Below are 14,009 nucleotides of genomic sequence, written 5' to 3'. Positions count from 1 at the left end.
TTGGAGTAAGGACCTCTGAAAGGTGCCTGGAGTGGTTTTCAAAAACAGTGAATCTTAGGACATTGTATGAATCCACAACAACAGTATTCAGGCACAGCCTGAACACTTGCTCAACTGTTAGTCTAATATGTGGAAACGGACTGAAGGTTGCTCATAGCAGACAGGATGAAATGCCAAAGAGAAAATGCAGCCTTTCATTCATTTCTAAACTGAATCTATGCAGAAAGTGCCCTACTCAGGATTAGATTCAGGTGAACCTTTGAACCTGCAGATTTGAGAATCACAACAAATAGCTTACAGAAGTATCAGTGTTGCTTGCTAAAGGTGTTACTTCTCACAACCTGCTGGAACACTGCAGGTGGGCATCTGTTTCTGTCTCCCAATGGCACCACTGATGCCTTCTGTGCTACACAAACAGGGACCAGCTCCTTCCCAGTGTTACCCTGCCCCCAGCCATTTTTCACAAAGCTCAGGTAAGTAGTTCCCCATTGCCACGGGGATGCACAGAACAAACTACCAAAACACCAGGTCCTAAAAGCAGCTCTCTCTGCAGCATGGTCCAGGAGACAAGTGAAATGCAGCAAATTGATCATGTTTTGTGGTGTCCATGGCATTACAGAAAAAAAAAAAGGCTCTTTATCATTCAGAAATACATCAAATGCTTTAAAGTCTATCAGACTCTAATACCTCTCACATCAGCAAGGTTGTTTGCATCATTTCACTACCAGACACATTTGTGAAATGGTTTAGAGAAATGAGGAGAGACTTTTGCAGGATAGGACAGTTTTCATATTTTACAGGATCATAGGATGGCAGAGGCTGGAGGGTGCCTCTGGAGATTACTGAGGTCCAGCTCCTGCTCAAACAGGATCAGTAAAAGTGGGTTTCCCAGGATCATTTATCTTCAAATTTTGTCTCCACAGAGACTTCACAACTTCTTTAGGCAACCTGTTCCTATGTTTGACCATCCTTAAAGTAAAAACGTGTTTTCCTGTATTCAGATGGAATGTCACACCTTTTAATTTGCACCTTTTCCTGTCACAGAATCATTTAGGTTGGAAAAGACCTTCAAGATCATCAAGTCCAACCTTCGACTGATCACCACCTTGTCAATTAGTCCCATGGCACTAAATGCCACATTCAGTCATTTCTTGAACACCTCCAGGGATAGTGACACCACCACTTCCCTGAGCAGCTCATTCCAATACTTAACAACTCCTCTGTGAAGAAGTTCCTGATGCCCTGATGCCCAACATGAACTTTTGCTGGTGCAGCTTGAAGCCATTTCCTCTCATCCTTGCTTGGGAGAAGAGGCCAATCCCCACCTGGCTACAGTCTCCTTTCAGGTAGTTGTAGAGAGCAGTAAGGTCTCCCTTGAGCCTCCTTTTCTCCAGGCTAAACAACCCCAGCTCCCTCCTCATACGACTTACTGTCAGCCAGTAGCACTAAGCAAAATCTGTCTCTCTCTTCTTCAGCACCCTTCCCTCAGGTATTTATACCCATGGATAAGTATCCCCCTTAGCCTTTTCTTCTCCTGTCTAGACAATCCCAGCTCTCTCTGCCTCACCTTATAGGAGAGACACTCCAGTCCTTTAATAGTCTTCTTGGTCCTTTGCTCGACTTTCTTGACCACCTGCACGTCTCTTTCATACTGGGGAACTCCGAGTATGTCTCACCTGGGCTCAATAGAGTCTTGACTCCAGTCTTTAGAGATACCAGTAAAGAGGTGAGTAAAAACCAGACTTTCACCCTTTGCTCAGATCCAGTCTCTGCATTGAGAGTCACTGAGTCTGTATTAGCTGATGATTAGGGGCTCCTTCAATGACTGATGAATTCAGACTGCTCTCTATTGGAAGAGGATTTGTACCACGAAAGTCACTGCTCCAAGTGCCACCTTTTATGGAATCTTAGCTAAGAGGCGAAAGACAGAAGATTTCAAGTGAACAGGCAGTCCTCCCTACCTAGATGATGGAATTGAATTGTTTTAGTAGAGGAGAATGCCTCTGAAGAGCCTACTCACACCAATTCCCACAGCATTCACACCTCCACTCAACTTCACGAGCTCTCTGTAACTCTCGAAGAAGGAATAATTTGATCAATTACAGAGATACTTTTGGCTACTGATAAAACAGGCCATTTTCTAAAACAGTGAGAAGTTGGTCTGTGTTTTCCAGTGAGCTCCCAAGCATGTGTTGTGGTAAAAATCACAGCCCAATTTGCCTGCACTATTGTATCAGTCCCATATTGAGGATGAACGACCTCAAATGCATTCCTCACTACAAATAAGTGACATTACTTAGTGAAACAAGGAGGAGAACTGTCAGAGAGGGGCTATACAAATGTCTCCCAAATTTGAAAGAAAATCACCGAATGGAATGGCCAAGTTGTTATTTTGCTACACACCAGCAGAGAACAATCATCCAAACAAAACATATCCCTGACCCTAATAGAATGCATTTGATTCACATACTAAATTCAAGGTATCCTTTAAAGCGTGACAAGGAGGCTGAGGATCCAAACAGGGTGCGTGTGAATCACAAGGGAGTGCCCTAAGAAACACGCAGCGGAGGAAAGCGCAATACCGCTGCCTTCATAGCAGCGACCTCCCTATTGCTGGTCCTAACAGCGATCGCAGGCCAAGGCACTGTCCCGCCTGGACCCAGCCCGCCAGCCTGTGCGATCGGCCCGCTTTGTCCGGCCCGGTTCGTGCCCCGCCGCCGCCGCCGCCCGGCCCCGCCGCCGCCGCCCCCCCCGCCGCCGCCGCCCGGCCCCGCCGCTCCGCGTCCCGCCCCCGGTGCCGCCGCTTGCGTGGAGCTGTGCTGCCCTCCGGCGGCGCCGGCAGCGCCAGCAGCGGCGGCGGCGGCAGCCCCCGGCCGAGGTCGCCCGCCCGGGCACAGGGACACGGCGGGAGGAGCGGCGGGCCGGGCGCGGCTCGGGGGGCGCCGCGACGCGGGACGCCGGCACTGCTCAGCTCGCTGTGTCGCCGAATAAGGCGCTTTCGCGGCGTCTTTGCCTGTGGCAGCGGGTGGAACTAGGTGATCGCTAAAATCCCTTTCCAGCCCAAACCATTTTGTACCGTTTCTCTTTCCTTTTCTTTAAGAGTTCCTTAAACATTTTTTAGCTATTCTGCTCCCCCAGTTCCTAAACGCTTTCTCCCTTTGGTGTTGAGAAGCGGATCTGCAACATATGGCTTCGCGGAAAAGATGTAGGGAGTCAGAGGAACCGAGACTCTATTCTGCTCGCCAGGGAGCTGGAGCGAGAGGCCGAAGCACACAGCTCTCACTTGCTTGCACTAAAGTCTAGGCCAATATTCCTACATATCTCTTTTGTAAAATTATTTAAAGATCACATATGTTTACAATATCACCTATGTAGAGATATAAATAGCTTGTACTATAAATCAAAGCACTGTAAAAAATGTGATTTAAACACTCCTAGGCATGAACATTATAATGAGAAACTACTGGCGCTTCATACTACTTAACTTAGATATTTTTAAGCACTGGGAAAGCTGTTCTGATAGCAACATTCATTCACAACTTCATATTTATTGAAGTCACTAAGGAACAACGAGGAACAACGTATGTCATTGGCTCTGCATTCAAGATCATAAATCACTGCTGTAAAACGAACGCAGCTAAGCACCAGATACAGAGCCATTAAACCATAGACTGGCTTGGGTTGAAAGGGACCTTTAAAAATCATCTAATCCAATCCCTGATGAGTCTCAAGGGAATGTTGAAGAGAGGAATTACAAAGAACTGTAGAAGAAAAATCCTACTCGATTGATACTAGGAAAATTATTCAATGTTTACATAGAAAACTCTCCCTGGTGCAACATTTCTGGCTTCGTTAGGTGGGAAAAAAAAGTAATTTCTGAAATTTCTAAGGACCATTTTTCAACTCAGACAGTGCAGACTGTGAACTAGGCACACAGACCAGCACCCTCTGTGGCAATGAACTACAGAACCAATATTGATTTCAGTGGAGGGATTAATTCCATAGAGCTTTTATACGGATGTAGGAAAAAAACAAGTGCTTCATTGATCCATAACATTGCCTTATTGGCAATACCTTATAGGATCAGATAATTTAATAACTGAGTTTGGAGTGTTACTTTGAAATAGTCATGGCAGTATATTCTGAAATCGTATATTATCATGTGTAAGATGCGCATGCTGCAAAACGTTGCGTTCATCTCAAGGAATCCCCAGGAAGTAGGACTATACAACATTCATTTAATCTTTCATCTAGCTCAAAATGAACCTGCAAGCAGTACATTATATATGTGGCTTGAACATACAGCGAGTGTAATGCTCCTATCATTGAAGCTGTGAAACAATGCATCCATTTTTCAGGAATAGCACCACACACAATCGCAAGGAAACCTCGAAGTTATTGCAGGTCTCATGGAATATGCAACGCCGATATATAAACTATGGATGTCTAACAGTAAGGATGTCAAAAGAGACTTTATGTTATGGATATAAATCTACGACTTCAGAATTTAAGAGCTATGATGGTTTAGGTTAGGTCCACTGGAAGAGAAGTATAGGTAAGACCTGGGTATGTAGGGGTGTGTTTATACATATATACGCTAACACACGCGTGGTGCAGCGAGCCCATACGGCGGCAAGCTTCGGCCGTGCTGGGTGCCCCTGCCCCACGGTCACTCGACACCTGCACGCCCGGGCTGTGGCAGGGGCTCCCTCTCCCCGAGGACAGTCGGTGCCGGCCGGGCTCGCCCGGGACCCTGCCCCGGCGGGCGCTCGGTGGGGGCTGCTCGAGGGAGACCAGTGCGGGAAGCTCTGGGAGCCGCTGAAGCCTCCCGCGGCTGCGACGGGCGCGGGAGCGGCCCCTTGGCGGGAGGTCGCCGCGGGTGCCCGAGGGTCGGGCGCGCCCCGCACACCGCCCCGCGCTCCCGGCCGCGGGCTCCGCGCGGGGGCGGCGCGGGCGCGGCGCTGCGGCGGGGCCGCGCCTGCCAGCGGCCGGGAGGCAGCGCCGCCGCTCCCGCTCCGCTCCTGCTGCCGCTCCGCAACTTTCGGGCGAACACTGCCCCCTCTCCTCGTACCCCCGCCGGCGGCTGGTAAGCGCCGGGCTCCCGCGCCCGGCCGGGCAGGCGGAGGGCGGCGGGGAGCCCCGGCTGCAGACCCCCGGGCGGGCACCGCCGCGCCCCGCGCCGCGCACATGGCCGCGGGAAACTTCGGCCGGCGGACGGGGCGGGGGCACTCCCGGGGTGCCGTGGGGAGCGGGGAGGGGAGACGGGAAGGAGCGGCGGAGCGGGCACGGGCGGGCAGGTGCCACCCTCCGCGGAGCGGCGCGCGTCGCCCCGGGCGCGGTGCGCGGGCGGCGGCGGCGAGTGAGCGACGGTCGCCGGACAGGTGCGGGCCGGCCGGGGCTGCGGGAAGGGAGCGGCGGCCCCGCAGTGCCCGTGCGGAGCGAGCGGGACCCGGTGCGGGGCAGCGCGGGCCGGGCGGGGGAGCCCCGGGGGGCGGCTTTTGGATCGGGCGTTTTGCCTTGAGGCTCCGGTGGGGTGGGAGAACAAGTTGCTGAGAGATGTAGCACGGGGGCACAGGGCTCAGGCGGAAAATTCAGGAAAGTCCCCTCTGGGTGTGTTTTTGGGGGTTGTTTTGGGGTTTTTGTTGGGTTCCGGGTGATTTGTTTGTTTTTTTTGTTTCGTTGGCTTTTGGGGGGTTTTGTTGTGGTTTTGGTTTTTTGTTTGTTTTTAATAGGGCACAGAGGAAAACGTTAGTGCACAATGCTGAAATTGGTGATCTGGTCGCTGAGGCAGGTATCCAAAAAGCAGCAGTCGCTGGAGCAGCTACATTACTGTCGTTCTTCGTGCTAGCGTGAGGTTTATGTGCCTTTGCGAGGAAGGTCACTTTTTACCCTCTTCCTCCCCCCGCCCCCCCCCCCCAACAACCCACCCTCCTTTTGCTAAGCCGTGCATCAGCAGCATGAATTCCAAGAAGCAGTAGGTGTTTCTTGGCATTTCAACTGGGATTTTGGAAAGGGAAGCCGGGTATTTAATGGGAAAAAATTGCGATGGAAGGAAAGGATGCGGAGGCTGCACACAGCCCTGGGTTTGCAGGCATGTGGAAGTTGTTGAAATAGGTAAAGGGTTGAAATTGGCATTTGGAAAATGGTGGCTATTTTTTTAGTTACTTGTACCACAGATGAATATTGGGAAAAGCTGGGCCACAAAGAATTTTTCCTGTTTTGCAGTTTGCTGACAGCAGAAGGTAAAACATGTCCTTGAAGATACACAATTTTACATAAACAGCTGATGTTTACATAAGCTAGATAAGTTTGTGAAAAACGCAGATAGCAAAAGATGCGATGTTAGCTGAACTCCGCTATCCTGCTCTCTGTCCACGCAATAATTTATCAATTTTTTGTATTGTTGCAGTGTAAGAACAAAGTGAACAGCTGCACCTTCACCAAAGCAACCACCTGCGTTCCTCTTCTCCTCTGGAATGGACAATGGGATGGTCTCTGACTTTATCATGATCAAAAACTTCTTCCTCTTCTGCGTTTCCATGAGTTTAGCCAGCCACTTTGGGTGAGTTGCCAATTGCATTTGAATTTCTGCTATGGCTTTTTTAAGGAGATGAGAAACCTTGGCTCCGTGTGGTACGGAGCAGCTGAACAAAACAAGCGGGCTTTGCATTTCATCTTAAGGTGCTGGTGTCAGGGGGAAGGGAGTGGTTTGCTCTCCTGTTCAGATTTGCTCTCTTGTATCAGTTCTTTATGCCTGCTATGGTGGCATAGGGAAAGGCTTGTGGGGCACAAGGAGCTCGGACCAGGCCTACAGCTGCTGAGTGCTCTGACCTGGGTTTAGAACAGCCGGGGCTGTGGTGCCCTCTGTCCCTTTGTCTGTGATGTTGGGATCTTGCACCTTCCCTCTCACCTGATGGTTGCTGGTTATAGGCAGTAGTGCAGAAAAACCCCCAGAACTGCGATAGTGAGACTTGATGCATGTTACTAGCTGGTACAGGGTTTCCTCCCGAGTGACCTAAGACAGTGACTGCTTAGAAGGATGTCTGAGTTTGACACTTGTTAGAATAATTAGAAATCGTGCTTCCCTGAAGCATATAGCAAGGAATCCCGTTTCCTTATTTTTGCTTTGGATGCTTTCCTGACAGTGATATTCTGAAAACTGTATCAAAGAGATACTCCAACTGTAGGTCTTAAAAAATGAAAAATAAATTCAGAAACCCTCTATTTATGTGTTTTTCCTATACCCAGAGATCTTAAGAACTTTTTGAATATGAGCTATACAATGGAATCTGGAAAAAGCATTTTGCAAGTGCTTGGGAAATGTAGGATGATTCTTCTTTGTGGAGGAGAACAATTATTTATGATTTCACCAGAAAAAATGAATCCTCCCAACATGCTGATTCACAAGCGCACCCATCAATTCCTTGCTATAAGAAGATACAAAATGGAGATGCAAATCAGTTTCTGATTTCAAGCAAACGGATTTGTTCCAGATTGGAACTAGGAGAAAGACCAAACTTTGAGTGGTGACTATGCTGTAAGCAAAGCTTAGCCTGGTATCCAGCATGTGTCCCGTGCAGGTAGGCAGAAGCCTATGACCTCAGAGGTTTATATGAGCAGCTGTAGGACTGCACTCTACAAAAGATGCAAAGAGTTTCACGCTCATTTATTCACCTTGGAAAAACCTGGTCCTTCTTACACCATGGTCTAAGGCAAAAGTGTCCCAGGATTTTGTGACAGAATTTAAGAGGGCAGAGTGGGACTTGCTTTAAACTTGCCTTTACATTATTGTAGTTTGCTGAAGTATTTCCACATTGAGAAGATCTTGGTGACTATAACCTTATGCCGTTCTTGTTTGTTCATCATCCCTGCAGAAGGCAGCACATTGCCCTAGTTGAGTGTGACCTGTTTGGTGTGTGGGTCTTTTAAGTGTGTATCTCCTCTAACAGAAGAGTAGGTGAGGATGCAAATATGAGGATGCAATAAACCCCAAAGCCAAACAACCCAAAACCCAGATGGTTAACTCCCTTTCAACTCCAAAGCAAGTACTGAATCCAAGTCCCAGGTAGAAATCAGTGTGACCTGTAACCCGGCAGATAACCAGAATAGGACAGTTAGAGGAAACTAGGACACTGTTTTCTGCAAGTTAGTCAAAAAGGTTCTGTGCACTAAAATGAGATCATCACGTAAATTCCCCCCACCCCAACCCCCCTTGCCCCCTATTTCTGATCTAGTAATTTTAGTCCAGGCCTGCAGAGATAAGCAGCTCCAATTCACTGCACCATTCACACACTGCCTTAGGGCTGAATTTTGACCCTGCTCAAAAGACAGAGGATGCTCCAGCTCTTCTGCTTCAGAGGCAGAAGCAGTTTCAGAGTGTAATTTGCTAAGTGCTTTGGGACTGACTCTTCAGGACGGAGGAGTACAATTAACATGTAGGCTGCTGTATTAACTGCAGGAATCTAATACTGATAACACTTGCTGTTGCTACCAGATTCTTCTTTATTAGCTTCATCCATGTTTCTACTGCCCTGTTATATTGCAGTGAGTTTTGCAATGTGCTAGATAAAAGTGATTGGTCAAAGGAACACAAATTAAAAATCAAAATACTGTAGGACATTAGAGAGGAAGGCAGATATTTTTCTATAGGTCTCCATAGTCATTCCATGTTTATATTAAATCATAAATACGTTTTTTGCTGACATAGCCAAAGCCACCTTGGGGGATTTTGGTGCACAATGCGTGGTAACATAAACAGAAATTATGTATCTCAATCTACTAGGCTACTTGAGAAATCTCAGCAGAAGACCGATTAGTGTTTAACATAAATGTGTAATGACTATTGAGAATTATCCACATTAGTAGGCAGTAGAGGAGGACTGTAGACATAATTGGTAGCAGCTATCTAAAGAAAAATCACTGAATTTAAATGCAAAGATATAGATGAACTGAGAAGAGGTTTTGAAGTAACCCCCCTTCCTGGTTTTGGTATAACAGTTTTATGAATCTACTTCTGCAGAAATGGTGCAGCACTAGTCAAAGATTTTTCAAGTCTGCTTGAATTCAGCCTTGAGTTGTATAATGCTCTAACAAGTTAAGGTGTTTTACTTAAGCATTTCAAGGTAGCTCACAATTTTCTCAAAAGTAAACATTAATAATAAAGCTAGGGAATGATTAAAAGTAAAATAAAACCATGAAGAGTATTTTTAGGTGAGGTAAAAGACTGCTTATGAGCCCTCAGGATGTGTAGGTAGTGGCAGCCCTGTGAGGGTTGCTGCCACATGTAGCTGCTTGCACACAGATCTCCCTGAGATGAGGTAGCCCATGGTTGGCTCCAAGCTGGTCAGCTCTTACTTTGCAAGTCCCAGGCTGTCCATGGGGTCACACTGGTGATGCACAGTCCTGGTGTGTTTGTGTTTTGGATATACAATTTCAGAAATGTGTCTAAGAGCCAGAACCAACAGGAATGGACGTTGTTCATGTACCCACAGTATAGCTGCCATCTGCTAATAATATTTATAATAGCAGAAACACAGAGAACAGAAGATCCCAATTATGTGTAGCCAACCCAGAATTTCTCTGTACACTCTGAAGAATTCAGTCTGTGGTGTGTCTGTATTTTCACATACTTCTTCTCCAGCTCACAGCCATTATTACTAAGGCCATAACCCTGCTATTTAGGCAAAACATACCTCTCCTTCAAGCTGTTATTTCAATTAGTTCTATTTCAGTTAGTTCTGCTGGAATACCTCATTTCAAGTACTTGTGATGCTAGGGAGTTCTTCCTCATATTTTTAAAGGCTAATTTTGTAAGAATTATTGTATCCTTATGCAGTCATGCTTGTCTGTTTATTTTTTTTATTCTGTCTGCCTTTCATTCTTCATATCTCCATATAGCTTTTTGAACCCACTAGACAATTTTAATAACTGGAAAACTAAATTGCTATCTAGAACTGCATGCAGGAGGCAGACAGGTATCAGTCAGTCCCACTGCCAAACAGCTGAATGGCTTCAGCATCTCTGGCCTGCCAGCTGGCCAAAAAGCCCGAGTGTCCCTCAGGCCATCCAGCTCTGCTTGGTGCAGGAGAAGCCCTGGCATGCAGTGCCCAGTGAAGCTGCAGGTCAGTGACCTGGGGAGCTGAGAGTGCTGGGAGGTGTTTAATGAGCCTGGAAGAAGCTCCAGACATCGAAAGGGGCATTAGGATGTCAGGGGATGGGGAAGACTGTAAGATGTCACCCTGTGAGAAACAGGCTTTCACTGCACTGCTCACAAATTGTTCCTTCCCTGAAGGTAGTAAAACACTGCTCTTGCTAAACAAAAGAAATAAATTATTTCTTAAGAATCTGAAAATAGTTTTAAAATTTCATCATTTTAGTCAGTCTTCTAATCCAATGTGAAAGAATTGAGTCTTCAGTGCACGAATTCACAAAATCAACATTTTTAGGTCTCAAGAATCCTTACGGATGGGGTGGCAAGAAGCTAACTTAGAAAAGTAACTCTTTTTCCTTTGATGTCTGGCCAGCTGGCTTTATCCAAAAGTTTGCATTCTGCACTGTCTTTCACGAACTGTTAATTTGTCTGAAGTTCAGATATAATTGCAATCCTATTAAAGCAAGTTATAAGAAACACTACTCTTAAAAGATAATAAAATATACCTTTCTGTAGTAAAATAGTCTTCAGTTATTTTTTTTTTTCAGAAATTCTTACAGTTTCTTTTTAAAGACATTTTGGGAAAATCATTAAATATCTATCAAATTTTTCCTTTTATTACAACTAAGCTGTGAGTAGTACCTCCCTGATTCTGACTAGATGGCAAAAAAGATGATGTTTAAAGTGGTAAATTATGAAATCATCAGAAGAGATAGCTGAACATCTTTAGAGAGTTGTAACATTTTACACTGATGGGCCCCTTCTGTGGCTTATGATTTTTTCAGTTACCCTAAAATTGCAATATTAAATAAATGTGATGAGAAGTATTCCTGGTTGGTTTAGTTTATGTTCAATAATGAGCTTTAAATGCAATTATCTCTGAATTTTCTTAGCATTTCTCTAAGATTTTTTTTCTTAGGTTTATTTTTATCCCTAACTGAAAATTTCTGCTATAAAAACATTTTTCACTGCAGAGAGCAATAATGTGCTTACCTACTAATATCTTGATAAAGCCTAATCCTCAGCTGTGTGGAAATAATTAGTTTAGGGTAGGTAGCACCGATTTCTCTCTATTCGTTGAGCTATATAGTATCTAATATATGCATGTAACTTTGCAAGTAGAGTTTGCATGCCTTTTTACATGTCACGACAATCTCAGCCCTTACTCCAAAACGTGCATTTCACCAGCAATCTCAATAACAGAAATTACATGCTAACTTTCTGTTAAGACAGAAAAAGTCACACTTACATAAGAGCAAACAGCAATCCATCTACAAATGCAACTTCACATAATACTGGCATTTCACTGAAATTCGGAATCAGATGCCTTCATTTTTGGGTGAAGTGATCTGTCAAATCTAAATTGGATTGCAGTTTTGCAGAAGTGCAGACTTTTTACTAGTCTTCACCATACTTGTTTCTCCATCTTTTTCCTCTATTAATTAGCTTTTGTTGTGAAGAAACAAAAGTGTTTCAGTGTATGGGTTGTGTGTACTATTCCTGTGCAAGACGTACATAACTGAGATAGGAGGAAGTAGCCTCTCTTGTTAGATTGAGAGGAGCAGTTCTGAGAATTAAATATATTTTGTCCCATTCCCACAAAAATAGTTCAATGGAAATCCTCTCTCATAGTTCAATTGGCTTTGAATTCAGCCATAAGCCCTAAAAATAACAAGCTTTTTCAAGAGCAGAGAAGCTAGTGAAGCTTTGTGTCCTGTGCCCCCAGCACTGCATCTTTGCAATAATCCCAGATCCTCATTTGATATCCCTTGTTCCCATCTCACATTGCAAGACCTATATTTTACCTGTGCTGTCCTTTTCTCCCAAGATCTTTCATAATGACCCTGCAAGTCTCCTCCATACCTCTTAATTGTCAGAGAGAAGGGGGGCTGGTCTTGCTGAGGCTGTTTCTGAGCCACATGCATACTGAGTGGCCCACTCAGCGAGCCAGATTAAATAGATGACTGCTAACCTCACATTTTTACTTAATGAGGCACTAATTTTTTGGTCTCCCCTTGTCTACTCACAGCTTCTCATGAAACTTATAGGAACGAAATGAAGTTTGATCTCTCTGCTTCTTTGTCAGATGCAGTGGAAAATGAAAATGGGTTGCTACGTTGATGCGGGGTAGCAGTCAGACAGCATGATGCATATCTCTTTCTTATGAAAAAGAAAAGATAAAATAGATGAGAAAAGTCAAAAATAGTATTCTAGGTATACTGGATTTTCATGCTTTATACTAGGATTGTATCAAAGCATTCGTTTTGGTTGCTGCATTTAAAGAAGGTCTCTAAGTTCTGTCTCCTGTTTGCATTTGTTAGGCTACTACTTTTGAATATTCACTTTGAAATGGTGAATCCCTTGTATTACAATTGACAAAAAAAAGTTCACAGTCTTTTTTCTGGAATCGTCCAGCCTGAAAAAATGTCTAATGTTTCTGTAATCAGTTTTCATCTGCTGGATTAACTGTCTTTCTTGTCTGCCTCAATTGCTCACTAGAGGTTGTGGTCACAGCAAAGAAAACAGAATTAACTTGGTCTTTTTGACCATGGAGATGAAAAATAGGCAAGATTTGTAGCTATGCCTCCACCTGCAGTGACGGGAGATCCTTGGTGGCCTTGGGATCTGCAGTGTGGAGCTTGCTGAGGGTTGCAGAAGTGCCAACTGCACTTAGGTCATAAGAAACCTCCTCGAACAGGCGTTTTCATGGGCTTTGGTGTTTCAGGGAATCACATCTGTGCTCCCTCGACCTGACCTTGCTCCCATGTCCTGAGAGGCTTTGCAATCCCTTCCTCTTTCAGCAGGGCATACAAACTGTAAAGGGAACGAGCGCAGGGCTGGGGTCCCTGGGTCTGGGAGGGGATACGTGGCTGAGAGCAGCTTGTTCTGAGCTGGGTCTGGTGTCACTTAAACTTCCAGATGCACTACAGGGGTGTCAGTGAGGTCTCATTAGTGGAAGCCTTATGCAGGTAAAACCTGGTTGAGTTCCCTTTGTCTTTCTTTGTATTAATCCTATTCTGTTAGGTAAGGCAACCACATATTTTACAAGTATTCTGCAAAGAAAGCTGTTCAGAGAGATGCTCAGAGCTTCTCTATTTATTTACGGATTTATTTTCCTGGGAACTGGTAGTAAATAAATACGGATTCTTTTTATTTATTTTTTTTTTTTGTCTGTGGATGATTGTCTCCCATCGAGTTCAGGTTGCTGAGTGTAAGCTATTCCTGCCTGCTGGCAGGGTGCATGAGGCAGGGTTCGGTTCTTGGTAGGGCAGTGTGCCCTGTCACAGCTGGAGGATTTGCTGGTGATCTCAGCAGAGGCTGAATCATGAATAAGCGCCTAGTGTGAGCTGTCCTAAGAGATGCTCATTGCTTGCTGCAGGTGAAGCATGCTTGTGGATAATCTCCCATGTCTATTCTTTAGGTAAGCAAAAGCATTAATAAGCAGGGGATTCTCCTAAGCATCTTTAAATGAAAATCAAACAGATTTAAAAATGCGAGTTGTTAGTTGTGCTGTGAGCAGCTTCCTAGGTCTGAGCCACGGATGAAATGATGAAATAAAGAAGAGTTCGGAATAAACACAAATCTGGCCCAAAAGATATGGAATGAGGCCCACTACACATTGCTGTTATTTGCATACTACAAGGGAGAACTAATTTATGCAAAAGAGAGAGGAGGAGTGAAGAACTGTGTTTTCTGTACAGCAGTATGTTTTTCAGATACCCCAGTGATACCCCAGTGGGATTTTTGAATGTAGTGGGAGTTTGTTATCCTCAAATAAGGTCACAGTTCATCCTTTGTTCTGGCAATAAATTATAGAAACTTTGAAAATTAGAAGCTGTTTGGCATTTAAAGATTGAAC

The 14,009-nt window shown here is 45.1% G+C and overlaps 1 protein-coding gene across 8 annotated transcripts in view; it reads left to right on the top strand.

Annotated features, from left to right (window-relative positions):
* Positions 1 to 4,365: 4,365 nt before the first annotated feature.
* Positions 4,366 to 14,009, top strand: part of GABRA5 (gamma-aminobutyric acid type A receptor subunit alpha5) — a 56,496-nt gene continuing 46,852 nt past the window's right edge. Inside the window, exons 1-3 of one of the 8 annotated variants that reach the window (XM_072932259.1) lie at positions 4,931 to 5,086; positions 5,733 to 5,787; positions 6,410 to 6,562. In XM_072932259.1, coding sequence (XP_072788360.1) covers positions 6,477 to 6,562 — 86 coding nt within the window. In that variant the 5' untranslated portion in view covers positions 4,931 to 5,086; positions 5,733 to 5,787; positions 6,410 to 6,476. The other 7 variants (XM_041717368.2, XM_041717375.2, XM_041717384.2 and 4 more) reach the window with 7 other exon arrangements.

Source organism: Taeniopygia guttata, chromosome 1, assembly GCF_048771995.1.
Source record: "Taeniopygia guttata chromosome 1, bTaeGut7.mat, whole genome shotgun sequence".
Lineage (NCBI taxonomy): Eukaryota > Metazoa > Chordata > Aves > Passeriformes > Estrildidae > Taeniopygia > Taeniopygia guttata.
The sequence above is the reverse complement of the archived record's forward strand: the minus strand, read 5'-3'. Positions and strand labels throughout refer to the sequence as shown.